The sequence below is a fragment of the Gymnodraco acuticeps genome, unplaced genomic scaffold (genome assembly GCF_902827175.1).
Source record: "Gymnodraco acuticeps unplaced genomic scaffold, fGymAcu1.1, whole genome shotgun sequence".
In the NCBI taxonomy this organism is placed as follows: Eukaryota; Metazoa; Chordata; class Actinopteri; order Perciformes; family Bathydraconidae; genus Gymnodraco; species Gymnodraco acuticeps.
The window spans coordinates 519,879-539,180 of NW_022990206.1; the positions used below are offsets into that span (position 1 = coordinate 519,879).

The 19,302-nt window shown below is 38.9% G+C and overlaps 1 protein-coding gene across 2 annotated transcripts in view; it reads left to right on the forward strand.

Annotated features, from left to right (window-relative positions):
- The window catches only part of camk1b (calcium/calmodulin-dependent protein kinase Ib), a 33,360-nt gene that overhangs the window by 4,162 nt on the left and 9,896 nt on the right, over positions 1–19,302 (forward strand). For both annotated transcript variants that reach the window (XM_034218305.1, XM_034218304.1), the window contains exons 2-3: positions 964–1,077; positions 17,492–17,623. In XM_034218305.1, coding sequence (XP_034074196.1) covers positions 992–1,077; positions 17,492–17,623 — 218 coding nt within the window. In that variant the 5' untranslated portion in view covers positions 964–991. The remainder of the gene's footprint in view (positions 1–963; positions 1,078–17,491; positions 17,624–19,302) is intronic.

Below are 19,302 nucleotides of genomic sequence, written 5' to 3' on the forward strand. Positions count from 1 at the left end.
CCATGACTTTTACCCTCTCTGCCATCAATTCCACTGTAAGCTGGAGAGGTCATAAAGATACTTGGCCAGAAAAATAAAACAATCTTATACATTCACAGCAGCTCTTCTTCACTCTGCCATGCTGCAAACATGGCAGGAATCACTTTGAACCACCCTAAAGTGTCATGAGTTGCAAGACAACAATGAGTGTTATAACCTGTGACAAGCATTTCTGTAGAATAGATTGAATGCAGCCTGTGCCTGTTGGTCTGTATCCAGTGTCATACGATACGTTCGGTGTGTTTTTTAGACAGGAAACAGAATTGACTACATTCTTAATGTCACCTCGGACCCATGCAACGATGTAGATGTTATCAGACTGTCACATTTTGTAAGGATCTGTTTGTTTGTTCGCTGATACGATTACAACTAGTACGTTTAGACCAGATCCTGGCCTGAACCTGTTTTTACATTTTTTAAAATCTTTTTAGCATCATGACATTTAATTGTGCTGAACAATGGGTGCGTTACTTCTGTTCATTGTGCGACACTAAGCTGAGGGAAGTACTCTCCTCCAACACACCTGCCATTGACACCATAAAGTGAAATGCCTGCTACACAACAACATAACAATGTTAAACAGAAATTGGACCTGCTTCTTTTTTTTACAAATGGTTAATGTAAAGTACTTTGAATCGCCTTTATGTCTGAAGATGCACAGGTCATATCATATGTCAGTGTTTTCCAACATGTTATCATGTATTGCATCATCACAGTCAAAAACGGTAAGAAACCCGCTGATGTCAGTAATCCAAGTTGTATGAAAAATCCCCAAAGACAATTCTAGTAACTTCAATAAAATCAACCATTTAAGAAAAGTGAGCTGCAGTATCAGCACCGTTTTGTTTTTCATGCAGGAAGCGGGGAGAAACAGTTCAACTTTTGGTATTAATGAGCATTTCCTCCTCCTTTTCTCTTCACTAGCATTGTTTCGGACCGTAACAACAAGAAGATGCCACTGGGTGACGATTGCCATGCCTGGAAAAAGAAGACCACAGATGTGAAGGATCAGTATGACTTCAAAGAGATCCTGGGAACGTAAGTGTGTCAGTGCCAGGGGCAAAACAACTCCTTGTGTTTTCAGCATAGTATGATGTCTCTTTCACACTCTGGGAATCATTGCGCAGAGTAACGATGCATTCAATGCTCATTTGCAAGCCAGATCGACAAAACACAGAACATTTGCATTTGTTTGACTTCTCCCAACACTTTGAATTTTATAAACTATAATGCAAGTATAACCGTCTGTGTGTGTCCCTACTATGCAGTAAATATAGGAATGTGTGTGTCCCCACTATGCCGCAAGTGCAATCTTACTGTGTGTTATACCTGAATATATTACAGTTTAACCTGCTTACAAGCTTCTGTATTTTGTAAACGAGTTACGGCTCAAAGTATATTTATGCTGGGCTGTCCCTAGAGAAAAACAGCTCGATGCTTAATTAGAGAAAAGAGGCTCTAATGATGGGAACCTGATGTGGAGCAAGCAGCACATATGTGGTAACTGTGTCAGTGCATAGCCAGCAGTAGCAACGGCGCTGTTCTTCTCATGGCTCTGTAAGTGTAATGGCACAGAGTTTGACCTCTAGTTTGTATATTAACACAAATAGCTATGTCAAAAGCTCAATAACAGTTAAAAAAAACAATATTTACAGCAAGAAAGGCACTCTCTTTGTGCATTTGATACACATTAATACAGTGAATACATTTTGTGATGAGCAGCATGACAGATCCTGTGGGAACACTCTTTTTCAAATCCAAAGGATAGTTGTTATAATGTATTTAGTCTAAAGTAAGTTAATATAGTAGCCCTGCAGTAGATTGTCAGTATAATAACACTGCAATATATATTTGTGAAGATTATAATGCCACTCCTTTGTTTACACTGCATCATAAAAAAAACCCTGTTGATTAACCTCTCCAACACAATGTCAACAAACCACGACAAAACATTATGTTGAGCGGCTGATATTCTCCTCCCTGCATGTAAATTATTGTAGACAGAACATTAGTATCACCTCTTAAGGAAGGCAGTTCACAGTTATACAGCACCACTAAATATACAATCCCATAAATTACCATAGAGTTGAGTCAACACCTCTGACACTGTGTCAACGAAACCGACCCTTAATAGATAGCAGTTATTGAAGGAGACATTACATTTGACTTGTGTACTTAATACAGTGGTAGCTCTCAAGGATCGTTCTAAGGACATGACTACAAAGATCTACTAAAGCTAAACTTCACAAAAACGAAAATAATTTGTATTGCCAGAGTGGCCAACATAGTGCATCTACATGTGGAAATATACAGACATTCTCAGTTATGAGTTTTCCTTGACATCAGTTCAAGCTTTAACTTCTAGCTGGGATGAGTCATGCTCCAGGTTTGTTCAACAGTCGAGCCAAAAACAAGCTCTTTGTATAATCTTTTTTTTTTACTTCAGGTATGGGTCCATTTTTATGCTGCTAAAAATACGTTTTAAATTAAATATGCAATGTCTAGAGCCTTATCTCATTATATTTTCCCATTTTAATGGACAATGCCTAATGTAAGACACTGGCAGGTTCAATTCCACTTCAGCAGTTTTTGACATGAGTGTTATAACGTATACGCTTTTAGGTTATGCTTTTCTTACTTGGGTTTAAAGGTGGGGTAGGTAAGTTTGAGAAACCGGCTCGAGATACACTTTTTGTTATATTCCATGGAATGCTCTTAACATCCCGATAGCAATAAATATCTTAAGTGCTTTGACAATCCATAAAAAAAAGTCATCTGTGGAAGCCGTAGTACTGTAAAAAGCACGACCAATCATTTTAGCCGGCCCGGCTAAAGTAACTGGATGGCCTACCTGCCAGTGGCAGATTTTTTTCCGGTTGTGTGTTTTCAACTTCTAGCGCACTCAAGCTGGTTTCTCCAAAATTACCTACCCCACCTTTAAAGTGCCTACCGAGTATATTTTTTAAAACTTGTTTGCCGCATCTCTCGATCCAGACTTATATGGCATTATATTCTATATGTATGCAAGTGAGCCAGAACATAATTCTTGTAGCTATACAGTACACTTGTCCAAACCCAGATGTAGTTTGGCACTCGCACCAATATTCGATTTGCAGGACAGGACTCTTTCTGGCTCCCTCCTGGAGTTGACTTGGTCCCCCTGTCTAAATAGTTGCTTAGCTTCCAGAAACCAAAACCTTAATTTGCTCTCAAATAACAAATTGCTTTGGGAGTGAAAGTGTAGCTTTTAATGCTACTGCACTTTGAATTATCGCTCATTAATCATGGGATGCTGAGTGTCATAAGACAGGATGTTTATCCAAGGTGTCTCATTTTATGCACCCTTCACAGTGCATACACCGACATCCTTGTTAGTACAGGATTAAGTTCTGTAAACACAGACTGAATCCTGGATTGAAGTTAAGTGTGTTTTGTTGGTTTATTAAAGCCAGTCTTATCCTATTTAATCACTGATGCACAGAGGGAAACACATTTATTGTAAGAATCCCACGAGAACGACTGAAGCTGAACCACAGTTTTAAACCTTGCTACAAAAGTATGACAAAGAAGCTCACCATATATTCTGTCTGTAACACTCCAAGACAAAATCCCACCCAACAAAAAGAGCTATGAAAGCCAAATAATTTGATGTGAAATGTGCAATAACTAACTATCGAAATGTGCACACCAATGACAATGTTCCTCTCTGTCTGTTCATCTGTAGCAGGAACATTTTAACATTTCTGGCTTGGTTTTCATGAACATTGGTGGAATGTTGTAGCATGGGACTACAGTATAAGATGTTGGAGCAGATCCGAGTCATGGTGCGGAAACACTCGTATTATATTTCATCTTGGTTAACAGGTTAAGATAGGGTAATCATGAATCATGTGGTGTTGGAATAATCCGATTTTTTTTTTTCTCAACTAGGAAAATTAATGCCCCCTCAATTGTGACAGACAACTGGAAAAATATACTTCAATGTGTTGTTCAAACGCCTGACTGAGCACTATAATACAACACATCCTCCTAAAAGCACCTAGAGTATGTAGTTCACACACAGCTAACTCAGAAAAAGGATCTTCCCAGTTTGGGTTAGTTACTACAAAAGGAAACTCTGGATTATCAAATGTTTAGATTACTTTGCTAGCACCCTATGTGCATTGATAACGTGTACAATATATACAGGTACATAGAGCAATATCATGCCCACTAGAAGAGGCCTTATAAGCACCACTGATGGCTGAATACATACAAAGTCTCCAGTCGTCCACCTGCTCCCAGTTTTGCGCTCAGCTTGTTTATGGAGAGATCACCGGCTCACCGCATCACTCAGCTGTGCGCCACATTCATTTGCTATTGCTGGATTGTTGTCTTGGTAACAACAGGAGACACTTTCCATAATGGACTCAAACAGTCACTATGGAAACAAAGTTTTTGATTTGCTATTAATAATCCTTCAACGGGTGCATATGTGTGCATTGTGCAAGAGATGAACTGGCTCTCTCTTTAAAAACACAGAAAAACGACACACATGCAGACACTTCTCTATAAATGTGTTTATGTGTCTGGAGCCTGCCTCACTGATATTTGGATCCTGGAGGAGATTTTTCGTAGGTGCTACAAATCACCTCTAAATCACTAAACCAAACGTGATGCTGTTTCCTACATTAAAAACATTTGTATTTAAAAAATAACACGAAACAAAATTGATTTAGCCAATCAATGAATCCATATGTATATTATATTTAAACTGTCTTCTACTTGAAAGATATATTTCTTGACTGATTGATTATCTTGTATCTATGTTAATATGTAAAAATTACATTTGAAATATACACAAATAAATAGTTATTGCATTTGATTATTTCTTACAAATGTCTGACCTTTGTGACACAAGTTGAAGGATACAGGGACTTTAAAACAGACGGCCGTGGGATGTACTCTGAATCTCCAGCTGCTGACAGATGGGAATTAATAATGCAGACACTGTCACTGCAATCCACTCAAATCCTCTTTTTTTTCTCATTTGTTACTTAATGTTTATCTACCCCTCCCAACTCTGTATCCCTTTCTGTTTGTCTATCTCTGTCCAGCCAAGCCCAAAACCACATCCCAGCTGTCACAAATCCAGCTCCGTTTTGGCTCGCCCTCCCAGTCACCTGGTCTCTGAATGCTTCCTGGTCTCACACTGTGTTCCTGATTAACAGCTTAGGTTAAAGCTGGTATTGTATCGGGACACGTAAGGCCGAAACAATCCTCCTCCTCAGTTATCATCACCAATAGTATGCAGTCAAATTACAATCTACTCAACAGTTAAACGGATAACACTCAAAAGCTGCTATTTGTTAGTATAATTACGGTTATTCACCTTTTATACTGTGTCACACACACACACACACACACACACACACACACACACATTCTTGCTTGCAAGGTTTAAATCTATATTCATATGTAAGCTTTTTCTATTTTTATCATCTTATCTCGCCACTAAAACCAATTGCCCCTCAAGGACAAATACAAGTTGAATCCCCTTGGCTTCCCGGCGCTCCGCTTGGCTTTATTTCAAATATTGACTAACCCAGCACTCTTCAGCATACAGTATGTTGTTCAGTACATCATCCTTCAAACCTGACAGCTTATGGACTCACAGGTCACGTATTTTGAAAATGAATATTGATATTTTTTGTTGTTTTTGCTGCAACTCCGTTATATTAAAGCAAAATCTATTTTTAGCAGTGCACCGTTTATACTTATATTTCCATCTCAAACAACCAGCTGACAGGTCTATGACAGATGTCGTCATTAGGAGTAAATAATATTCTCAATCTTCATGTCCTGTGATGTGGATATAGTGTAGAAAACATTATTATAAAGAGACTTATATTATTTGAAAGTTCCCACACTCAGCTGCCAGCTTTTGCGCTTTTTCTACTGCTTTTGCGATTTTTCTACTGATAAACTGTTTTCTTTCTGTCTTTCAAATGAATGCTGAGAGCAGTGAGGGGGAAATTCCCAGCATACAGACCAGAATATATCACAAAGAGAGGCATGGGGTAAGGGAGGAAGCGGAGGGTAAGGGAGCGTGATGTAATCATCGAAAATCGTTTGCACTGATGGATTGGCCTGCGCCTGTTTATGTCACTCATGTCGAACGGTGACCCAGTCGCCCCAGCCCTCGCATCATCTCATTGGCCAATATTGATTTGGGAGGAGTGGTGTGTGGATGAACATTTGGGCGAGGGAGAGACAACACTTGTTTTGTTTCTAGTTGCGTGTTTGTTCTTTTCTGCACTTTTCTGAATGTCCACGAGCGCCTATGTTTGTAATTGCTGGTTTGTAATTGTTCTGTTTGTCCTTCCTGTGGGCTTTTTTCTTCTTGATGACCTTTGGCTCCAGTGTTCCCGTCTCTCTCTCCCTCCCTCTCAAAATGAACACATAACATCCATTCATCACACATCTTTTTTTCCAAAGCAAGGAGCCCTCTCGCCCACAAGCTGTTATTTTTTATTTCACAGACAGATCGCTCATTAAAACATTTCTCAGGCATTTTTTGTACATCACGACTTCAGAGTGAGCTTACCTTCCACATTGCCTTTTTTAAACCGTATTTAGTGAATTAAAGCACATAATGAAATACCCCAGGCATTAGTGTTTCATCATGTCATTTGAATCTTTTACCCAGAATCCACACAGACTTGTTTTTTAGTGATTCATAATTTGGTGGGCTGGGTTAAAATACTTAAAAGAGGAGCCTTTTGCTCTACTTGTGCCCGCTCAGACTCTTGGCTACATTATACGGGTTTTAACGCTGATCTACCACTCGGGCTGAGGGCTCTCTGGTTGTGAGTGGAAAGGCTCAATAACTCAACACTCATTAGGGTGTGTGTTTGTGTGTGTGTCTGCATGCGCAAGTGATTGTGCGTCCACTTTCAGAAGCACATGTCGCTTTGACTGTAACCTAAAGTCAAATGTAATTTAATTAAATGAATGAAAACTAAACTAATGCAAATGATCTATGTACAATGTGTATTTCAATGTAATCTTCCTTTTAAGAGCTATCTTGTAAAATATTCAACGGACAAAGTTGATTAATTCAGAGAGGTTGGAGTATTTATGAAGCTTATATGCTGGAAATTCAGAGAGCACAAAGAGCCAGGTGATAGATGTTACCATTTATAAACCAGGTCCAAGACGTGAGAGCATACGCAGTGAATCACTTAATGCAACTATATTAAAAGGAGAAATGTAACATTTGATACAGCTGGAGACTTCGTTATCCGTCTCAATTTATTTTATTTTATATTAATAATTGTGCACTGCAGGACATACCACTTAGGGTCCACTTCAACCTAAAATTACATATTTGTTAATATTGAAGATTCTTTTGATTAAGAAAGTTATAGACGAGGCGTAACAGGATATTGGAAAAATAGGACATTGAGACATATTTTAACAAGCCAGGCATGCTTTGTTTGTCTAATAAATGAATGCAGAATGACTGTTGGTTCTCTGTGCATGGTAAGCCTTCATGTCACTCACTAGGAGACGAGATTAGTAATGGCAAATGACAACCGTGCAAGTTTCCCTTTTTGAATCAAGCAGCAAAAAGGTTGTAGCATGATGTGACTTACCCTTCTTGACATTGCACGTCCTGCAATGTGACAATAATTCAAATGCACACATTGCGACGTAGATGCTGATACAATATATCTGGCAGCCGTATTATATACAGTATGAGCATTGGACATTTAGAACTTAGGTTTTTGCATTATACTAGAAAAGGCATATTGTTACAAACACATTCTTAAGCATTGGTATAAACAAACTAGTCATCCACAACAAACTGCATTTCTCAATCATGCCAAGGACATTATAAATCATATTACTGCTAACGTTGCCTGATAGCACAAAGATATACCAGACTTTTCATTTACAAGTGCTTTTGCATCATTGCTTTGATTGTCTTATCGTCCAGATAGTGAAGAGGCAAAGCAGCCTCTGACCGCCCACCCATCTGTCTACTTATTTTCTTTTTGCATGCAATTCCAACATTTAGTTGAGTTGTATAAACAGCAAGAAGCCCATAAATCAGGTGTAGGAGCCACATTTGAAGTGTTTTTCTGTATTTATTACGGTACATGTTTTTGAGTCACTATAGGTGGTGGGCGTGTCATTGGATTGGTGTGGTGACGTTTGTGCTTATATCCGGTTGCTTTTACCTGCGCATTTTGTATAGATGGGGGAGTGAGCTAGAGAAGGACAATTGTTGTTGACCGCACGCACGCATACAAGGATATACGTATATGGATATGGAATATTGCATTTTTGCTTTGGAAATAAAAGGTCAAACGCATACTGTGTTGGAAAGACTGAGTTTTTGCGCATCCACAGTGTTTTTTCTCTTGTTTAGTCCCTCGCGGCACTTTGTTTAAGATTACTGCCGCAATATCAGGTTTGAGGAAATTTGAGCCCAAATTGACTTTTCGTGTACTATTTTTGTTGCTCCTAAATGTGTCAGTGTTTATGTGTCAGGATCAAATCCATCAAAATGAGTATTAACCAAGTGGGTCCTCCGACAAAAGGAAACAGCCACCTTTATAGGGCGGATGAGTCTCCCAGCATGAGAGCTGTCCCACTTCATCTATTTTTCATCTGTGTCTCTCTCCAGGCTTCGCTTTTTCTTTGTCTCTTCCTCTCTGCCCATCATTTATATCATTCAAATATTAAAATGTATCCCATAGCATTTCTGTTTTATTACATTTACACTCATCTTCACTCCTCTTAATCAGTTTCTGTTTTTCTAAAAGTGTCTCCTACATGCACACCACTGGCCTTCCTAGAAAGGACTGCATTATTTTCTTTGCTAAGCTTCTCTTTTGTTAAACATTTGATTGTGTCCAAGCTGTAAGATTAGATAGTGCTAAGACTTTCCTTCATTAAAGGGGAGGAGGCACACACGGCGCCCTCGTCCTCATGTGCTGGACCTCTTTGCACATGCAGGACAACACGTTACTGTGTCTGTCTTTGTAACGCTATCTCAGCGCCTGATGAGACCGTATATGAGTTATGAGTAAGGCTTCTGGCATGCTACTGTGTCTGTTCATCTCCTCTCAGTTTGATTCAGTGCTTGGACCTTCTTTGGTTACATTAAAGCTATCAACCATAATAAGAGAAATTACAGGAAAATCAAGTAAGCTTCAGATTCATTTTGACAGTCTTTCTAGCAATTACAGTTTAACCTTTATTCTGATAAATGATAACTTGGAACGATTCCCAACCCAATCCTGAAAATCCATCCCTGCTTATGGCACCATCAGCCCTTCAGCCCTGCCCTGACCTAATTCGAACAGAAGCCTGCGTCTCAGCACAGCACAGCTCAGCATGGCATAGCCTGCAGTTCCTGGAAAACACACAAACATGCACACACACATGCGTTTATTTCCACTGTCTGGCCCACTTATGCATCTCCATCTGCTCACAGCAAAAATATCCCCCCAACAGTTTTAAGTACACTTGCAGGCTTGTCATGTTCATCTTCCCACAGTCTTTCGCAATTTGTATAATCCCTTTTTGCCCATGTTCTTCTCATTAAAAGCTGCCCACATATCAGCAAACTGGCTTGAGAAGTCTTTCCTTGTGCTTTTTATCTCTGGTCGTAGAAATCCTAAGGGAAGCAAGTTATTGGCTTTGCAGCGCAATTACAATCCACTTTACCACAGGGATATTGGTTTTTTCATGTCTCTATTTCAAAGCAAGTCCTTTCATCACTTGCATCGGTGGGAAGTTGGATCTATTCTTTCCTGACATGGAATACAAACCACTTGAAGTTTGGTTTATTGAGCCACTTAATGGCTAATGTGTGAGCACGATATCGCCTGCATCCATTTGTGGGATCATGTTTCGGAGTTTTATGTCACATTTGCTCCGTTTTAAGAGACAGTTTTTCCTCTAGGGCTAAATATGTGTGTTAATCGTGCTAGATCATCAACTCTCTTTAGCAGATACATTAAGTTGGTCCGTTTTAGGTGTTAGGCTTGTTGTCAAAACTTCTTTGCTGAAAATAGTGGCTTATAATGCTGTTGGAATGTATATTGTTTATAACTTTGAGATTGAAATGGTAAATTGACAGATCATAAAACCAAAAATAACCAGGTAAACATGGCTAAGAATCTGTTTAGAGATTCAGGGTGGATTATAATCCTCTGTGTACAAGAGCTGTTAACTATAAGGTCTTTCTTGAACATCAGGAGACTTAAGATGTAATTCTGCTATGTATAAGATCCCGTTGAACAACCACAATATACGTCACACACTGGCCCTTAAAAAAGTAAAAACATTATTATGTTAACCTAAATTTAAAGTTGTTACACTTTGACATATTTACAAATGTGAAGTACTATGTCAAATGTGAAAATGCCTGTTGTTAATGGTTCTTGGTGTTTGATGTACATGTCCAAATGTAAATTGTTAGTTATTCTAACATTCAGATTCTCAGATGGTCAGAGATGTTTGTGAAGTACTTTGGGGAGGAAGAGTCAGAGAAAATCATTGAATTCCAGTGATACTGTCGCCATCACCATACTCCCTACTGGATCTGACGAAAAAACTATTTGTTTCATATTTCGTAAACAAATTCTTGACTTTTCCCCTCGGGGAGCCATACTGTGGAGTGCAGGGATGCGACACAGCTACTGAGTCTAACACACAAGCATCACGGCCACCCTCTTATTAAGGCATCATTTAATTGTCCGTCAAAATAACACAATGGTACAAGTTGTGCAACTTTTCAATACCAGTATCAGTGGCTGGATTGTTTTCATCATAATTATGGCCCACAAGCCATGTTGTTTTATTTGAATCAATACATTTAATTAAATTCACTTTCTAGCTTCCCAGACTGTATAAAAAAATAGCTATGTGTTGACCCCCAAACCCCACGATATGTATTAATTCTAAGACTATTCATGTATGATAAATAATTAAAACAACTTTGATTTATGTTTGATTACATTAGCTCAAACCTGAACTCGCTGATGTATTTGGTCACTTGGGGACAGTATAAGGAGCTGTAATCACAAGGTTGACATATTATCGTCATAAATAGATGATGTTACAACATTTTAGCTTGTAAAGGCTACATAGAGCCTGCTGCTAAATTCGTTGAGGCGTAATAATACATAAACAATCCATCGTATGTTTGTGTTAAAAAAACTAAGGGTTCCTAACAGAATCTTATGCTCTTAAAATCGCTCATCAATATTATAGATTACCTTATTTAGACTAGAAATGGCTGTTTATATTTCAATTGAGCGTTACATTTAGGTCTAGTTGTTATGTAAAGTGTCTTTGTAGATCACTGTGTTTGGACGGCCCGCAGAGCAAATATGGTCTTTTCATGTTTCAGGGCCAGAATCCCAGTCGGGTGTCTTTTTCGTCCTGATTGGACCAGATGGTCCTTCCCTATGTCTCTCTGACCTTTCCACAGTTACCATTTTGTCATCTGTTACATACCTTATTGACCAACTTCTCAGCAGGACAGATGGCACAATTGGTTGGAGTTTGAGAAATGTGTTTTTTATAACAAAAAGATGACATGGCAGATAGACGGGGAAGCTCCATTTTCTAAAAAACACCAAAGCATACTAGGAAAGCTTTCATTTTTATTTTTACAATTACAATCATTGGCACAGACATCTATATATAACACAGCAGATGGTAACAAAGCAGGACAAATGTTTTCCTCAAAAGATAATTAGAAGAAGTCAGACTGAACTCTACAAAGAGCAAGGTACAGCTGTATGAGAAAATGGCGGTAACAGCGTAGAGAGGGCCTTGCTTCAGGGCAAAAGCAAGAAGTCTGTGCAGATTGTGTTTAACGTGACGGCATGTAAATTGTGTCAGTAATAGTCTTTGTTGATGGTATCTATGGAAATCATAGAGAGCTTTCATGGCTTGTAGATGTGAGTACAGCCTCTTAAATTGGTCTGCTGTTTAAATGTTTGCATCTTATGTCATGCGATGCGACCGTGTGTTTTTTGTAGAAGCACCAATGCGTGCATGTGAGATCCTTATTCTTTGGTTATTAATTGTGTTGATGAAGCGAGTGAGGCGTTAAGGGATACACACGAAGAAGAACGCTGCTTGAAGTGACAGAAACTAAGCACGCCAAGTCTGTAGTTTAAACAGGCAGCTTAGTGGTAGACAGAAACAAGTGACGTAATAAACAGCTGGTTGAATTAACTGAGCTAATATTTGAACTTAGTTCTTAGAGTTAAAATGCATTTTGCTTGTCCACTGTTTGTGCAGTGCAAATTGCTCAGTCATTGTTGCAGTTCATCAATGGAGTATATGATTTTTATCAGCATGTAAATATTTAATCTATTTGAGGTTCCACATATTTGCATTTTGTTGCTGCCTGTCTGTATTTACATGCATCTGTTGGGTATTTGCACACGCCTTACTGTTTGGATAGTGGCAGTAAGCGTGTCTTTATTAAGGGTTTAGTGGCAAATAGCTGCACAGTGGACCTGGGTGTGTATTTGTCTGTGTGTGCATCCTCTTCCTGGTCTCATGATGGCGATAAGAATGTCCTGTTAGGAACAGGAACAACTCAGCAAACACAGTTGTTTACTTTATAATCCAGTTGAAACCTTCCCCAGGATTAAGCTCTCGGCAAACTCAGCACCCATCAAATATTCATCACAATTATGCTGTTCATTTTTTCTGGGCCTGCACTGTGTCAGTGTAAATGTACTTTTTCTCTCAACTTTTCCCTTTATTATCTGTTTCCATGTGGAAACATGTTGTATTTATTCCCCTCGTTTCAAAAGTGTTATTGCTGTGACATCTCAGCATTTGTATTAAACATAACACTTGAGTATTTTCACCCAGCTCATATTCTTACTCTTCACAAGTGCTAAGGAAAACTGTTGTTATCGCCGCATTAATAACTTGGATGATACAATAGTGTTGTAATTGTAGGCAAGTGATATTGGCATTAGAACTAAGCAGACCACTGCCAGACGTTAGCTATATATAGTTATTGCTATTATGCACATACTTTGTTTAATGGCATGTGCTGCATATTCCACAATATGCTAAATGTACTTGGTGACGCTCTGGTATTTTTAAAGGACCCCAAAGCAGAGACTGATTCAGGTAAGGTTTTCAAGGTGTTTAATGAAGTATGCAACAACAACTAAAAGGCAGGCAGTGATGGCAGGAAGCTAGCGGGTTAGCAGAAAAATCTCCGATGAACACAGAGAGAGTTGTCCATGGAAAAAACACTGGAGTTCACACAAAGCTCTAGGCTGCAGAGAGGCACTCTGGTTCATCCAACTGCATGGAGTAGTGGAGTAAGGACTGGGCTTTTAATGGCACAGGTTAATTAGGTGACTGGGAACAGGTGTGCCTCGTCTGCAGCCAGGAGAATGCCGGCCACGCCCCCAGCTCTGCAGAGAAGGAAAACAGAGAAGGGAGGGGGGAGAGAGCAAGAACCAAAGAACAAAAGATACAGCACAAAGACGATACATAACACCTTGTTGTGTTAGAGTGAAACTGTTAAACTGCTTTTCTATGACAGAAAGGAGGAAGTATATTTGACTCTTTATCATAGTAATGTATTGTTTTTATTTAGTTGGAGGCCAATGTAGGAATTGGACGCATAGTTAAAATGTAACTTTGCTGCCTGATTCATGGTCACCATTTAAAAAAGATTTTATCTCAATTGTTTTTTATCCGATTAAATAAAAAGACAACATGAAAAGTATGTGCAGGGCCATTTTGCTACAGGGAGTTGGGGGTTAAAGACTTCTGTTTCTGACAAACAGAGTTAGTCTGCAGCTGATCTGATCCAGGCATGTGGTTTCACTTCATTTGGGGAATTATTAAAAGGGGAAATATGTTGCAATGTGCCATCACAAAGCAACTATATGCCACCATTAAGGTTTGCTTTCAAACAACCAAACAAACAATGGTACCATCTATATTCCAAAGACACATTAGGATTCTCAGTTTTTCCCAATGTTTGTGTGAACCACTGTTTGGCACTTCCCCAGAGCCCCTCAGTAGGAGCATGGAGAATGTCAGCTAAATCTTCCAGATGCTTTAGAGGAATTTGCAGCACTGACAACCTCCTCCACACAGCTGGATCTCTGCCAAAGCTAATGGCCTTTCTGTGACAGTTGAACTTGTGTGACCACAAGGCCTCACTCCCAGGATAATTGTTACTTTTTATCAGTAAATGGGTTCTGTGTTTTTTAGCTTTGAGCTTTTGAGGTGAATAACACCAGCGAACTTGTATGTGGGTTACTCTGGATAACGATTGCTAAAGGAACCAGTGGTTACATTTAAACTGTGAAATCAATCCTATTAACGAGTAAGTTAAATACTAGTAGTTACTACTTTTTAAGTAGTGCACCTTTTGCTATATCTATCTTTCTGAGTATGTGCTTTTCTATGACACGATTTACAGTTGTCTTGAGTTTCAAAATATTGGGGGTGGGATCCCTTGGGAGATCTCTTGATATCCAGCCAGGGTCAGAAGACATTTTAAAGACTGACATATCTCAATTCTTGAAAATTGTTGCTGCTTTTCCAAATGAAACCCATTCATCTACAGTAGCAAACTTTGGGAATCCCATAATGATTCAATGGTGTAAAATGTACACATTTAAGTTTGTATGTATGAACCTTTTTAAAATGGAGTCACCAAATGCACCGTAGGTTTTTGGATAGGAAGCCAATGTAAATACTGCAGCTATATATAAACATTTATAAGTCAGAGAGTTCATGCTTGGTGCGCTTTCAGAAAACACTCACTGATTTTCCTGTTAAAGCTCCCAGTTTGTCTGCCTGAGGAAAAGAGACATGTTTCCATTTCAGAGCTGAGCAACACACTCGTTAAGAGTTAGGAGGAAAAGAAAATCAATAAGCATTAGAGTACACCGCAATGTTTCTGACACATTTTGGAACAAGAGGAGGTTCTTTATTGCTGTTCATTTTGAAAATGCATTTACAGCATGATTAATAGAGATGTTGTGGACTGTAGGTCATGAGCTTTCATTTCTGGTCACAGTGGCATGGAGGAGACACGCAGTCTTCCTTGTTTGTTCCGGTAAGCTGATAAAGTATCTACACACCTAGTGACTGGATGATTGTGGTTCCTCTCTGCCCACACATACAGCTATATGTGGCCAAAGAGATACTGTAAGACAGCTGACATCCACCCCCCCAAACAAACACATATATATACAGTATGTGTTTACATTACTTAACTTGAAGGGATGTTATTGCATTGTCTGATTCTTAGCTGCCGTGCAAAAAATCCGACTTTAAATTAAAAGACATGTTTATAGATGCTGATGCTGCCAATTCTTTTTGGCAACACTGCTAGTAAAATGATTAGATAATAGCCTGTTCCAAAACAAACATGCATGTGTTCACCATGAGTTGCGTGGTAGCAAAACATAAGAAGTATGAGTAAGATCTGATACGCAAACTTCCCTGTAGAAATACAACCACTTTTCATCCAGAAATGATGCTCTCTTCCCATGAGGTCTGAATGGTCTTTGTTACTGCGTGACACTCCTGCCATCTTCTGAGCTGTGAAATACAAAGAGTGTTTACCTCCTGCGGTTAGTTTGTACATTTTGTGATGTAACGAGACCTCAACTTTTTAAATGTATCGACACAGTGCAGCAGACTTATCACAATGCTAACTGGGAGTGTATTAAACTTTGACATTTGACCTAGCTAACTCTGCAATGTCTTGAGTTTTACCCGAGAATCTCACACTTTCCCATCTCTACAATCCCACATGACGTGAAGAGATCATAATGTTTGAAGCAACAACAGATTTTTTGCATTGGGGCTGATTACTGGAATTCCTACTGAAATTCTCTCTCGCTATATATATACATATATACAAATACTTTTAACATTTGTATTATTACTTTCTGACATTTATTGACCATACAATTAGTCAATTAATTGGCAGATTGACCAAAGATGAAAATAATCGTTAGTCCCAGGCTCGCAGCCATAATAAGAAGTCATCACAAGACATGACAATTCAAAGTGATTGTGTTATTGAAATGTCTTTGTCACACACAAACATGAGACAATATGAAACCCAAAGTGACAGTAAGTTATGTTGGTCCTTATCCAGCTTTACCTGTAACCGCAGCATTGTTTTCAAACTTTGCTCCCACTTGATTAGATCAGTGTTTGCTGTCATGCCTGTGCAATGTGTCATCATAGTTTTTGTTCCAATCTATTGGTCTAAGGTTCAGTGGAAATTCATAATTGTGGGTCAGGATTCCACAATGTTATTGTAGAGTTTTGGATCTGAGTCAATACATCTCTGGACCTCAGCCAAAACGCTCGTGGTTAGAAAAAACATCTGCCTCTACTCTTAAATGGGTCATGGGAAAAGGCGGAAATAGAATCTTGTAGTTTCAGTTCTGCTGCTTTACTTATTTTCCATTGTTGATTTCAGTTGGCAGGGAGACATATAGAGAAAAAGAGAAAGAAATGTGGTTGTTTATAGTAGAAGGCGTCAGGGCAGACTGCGACGCTGTGGATACTTCAGCATGTCACAACCTAACATCACACTTTTGAGCAGTGTTCTCTGTACACATATCAAATATATAATTCTAGATGGTTAAATAGGTGTCAAAATGCAATACTTAAAAATGTAAATTAAATAATTAATGGAGTTAGCTGCTCTGCTTTGGTAATGGTTATTGTATCAGAACCTGGCCACAGTGAACTGTATGATACACATACCTTTGTCTAGAGTACCAAACTAAGCTGGCCAATATTTCAGTGTTATTATTATTTGTAATGTCAGTGAATGATGTTGACATAAATGAAAGAAAGTGACCTCTTTCTATTAGAGCTGAATCGAATGGTAAAAACAATTATCGCCAACTTTTATGAAGTGAGTCATTTTTCATATAAAAATGTCAAAAAGATGGACCTTTACCTGCTCTTCACTGTTATATATCAATCTGAACATCTTTGAGTTTAGGACTGACAACATAATATATATAGGGGATTTAAAAAAACTCTGATAAAAATGTCTTACTTTTGACTTTTTTAGACCAAATCTTGAAAGTTATCATTTTCATAAGCGTTTGTAATTGGTGCTTCGAAATCATCCCACCAAGTTGTCTCCTTTCCAAAACTTGACTCATCAGCAACCCAAAGACTTCAACAGCAGACTGAAGTTAAAAATAAACGCAATCTGGCATCAGCAAGTTCTACCAGCACTTGGATGGAAGGGGCCAAGTTATCACAAGCTTTTAGACCAATTTACATCAAAGCAGGAGTTTCCCCCTTTTTTTGTCCACAATGTCACAGAAGCATGTGAATAGCTCTCCCTAAACACAGGGAGATGAATGGACTGAGGGCTGATGGACTGACCTGTGTGTTTGTGTTTCAGAGGAGCTTTCTCCGAGGTGGTCCTGGCTGAGGAGAAGAGGACCCAGAAATTGGTGGCGATCAAGTGCATCCCCAAGAAGGCTTTGGAGGGAAAGGAAAACAGCATCGAGAATGAGATCGCAGTCCTGCACAAGTAAGCAGACTTCAACTGACCCTCAATTTCGTCCTAACCTGATGTATAATGTTCTTTTTAGGTTCATTTGTATTATATTGTTTTAACATAGACATGCACTTCTAAAACAAAATGTTGGGCATAACCTTGCATCTGAAATACTAGCCACGAGCCTCATGATGGTACATTATTCATCTCTGTATCTTCATTAAGTTGTATCACATTACTAGATATCATATGCTTTGACATATATATAATGTATATGCATCATATTGAACTTAATCTACTTTTCACTTGATCACTGTAAGACTTGGATCCACATTATTAATCCAAATATTCAGTACAAGAAAGGCCAGTCCACTAAAGTTACTGAACGAAACTCAAATTAGTATCGAGTCATCCAATGAGAAAATCAACAACAGCTTGTATGTCAGGAAGCAATCACCCGGTTAATCTGGAGTACAGTTTTCATTGGAATGAGCTACTACTTAGGAAAAAGTTTCTGTAAAACCTGTTTAAACATGTCCTGTTGATAAACCCGACAAGCAGTTTCTGCCCAAATGTACCAAGTTTTTCTTGTACTTAAGGTGAATGATAACAAAACAGTCAAATGATTTAGAATGATCTACTTGACGATGACAGTGCTATAGTTTTATGATCCTCACACAGAAAAGCAGCATTTCTACTCAGTGTTGCAAAATAAGTGTTTTTGTAAAACGCTATGCTTAGGTGCGTTCACACTTTCAAAAACTACCTCACATGATTCCTCCTCACGAGCTCGTGCTCACGTTCTCTCTCAAGAGATTCACTGTTTTATCATATAAAGACAAAGGGAAGTGAAGATAACACTCCTTGTAATCGTGGAGCGTTTCAGACGCAATTCTCTTCAGATGCGGGGAATTACAGGCCGCGGTGAAAATGGCTGATCTACATCGAGTCCCAAGTTATTTTTAGAGCTCTTGTTGCCTAGGTTACAGGAGACACAACTCTCGCCAATGTGCTGCTATGATCCCCCCGAGGTGAGGCTGGAGGAATGAGAGTGGTGGGGGTTAGTTAGCAGTTATTATTTTTGACAAATGGAGTAAACTGAGGTGAAGTTGGCCTGAAAATCGTGGTTGGATTGCTTTGTCTGAAGTTTGTGTGGACTCATACAAAGACTTCATTACTCATTTGTACGCGTCATCCTCAACTCCCCCTCAGTACTCAGAGCACAGGCACGACCCGACTGAGGAGTATTATATTGAAGCTGCTTTAATCAATGTTTTTATATTAACAATGGATCAAATGACTACATGTACTGTGAAGGGCATGACTCATAGTGATGAACCCACAGAGATGTATCAGTCCCCCTCAGCTCTGCAGTCCTTCAGATCACTGTGATGTTCAGACCGTAAAAGCTGTTTCACGGTCTGAACATTACTGTTTAGATTCACTCACAGCTCCCATCTGGCCTTTAAGGGTAAGTTACTAATACTATGAATACTGCTAATTATAAGCAAACATCCTCTTAACATTTCCCTTAGTTTGTGAGGTCTTGAAATCCTCCCATTGAGAATATTCAGTCATCTTAAAGGTGTAATAACAGCAAGTTGATTCAATACAACAGCTAAACCCAGCTAACAATCAGTCCAAGTATTGATAACACTAGCATTTATCCTGTACCTGAGTATTTTTAAACATTAAATCAAACTAATCTGATG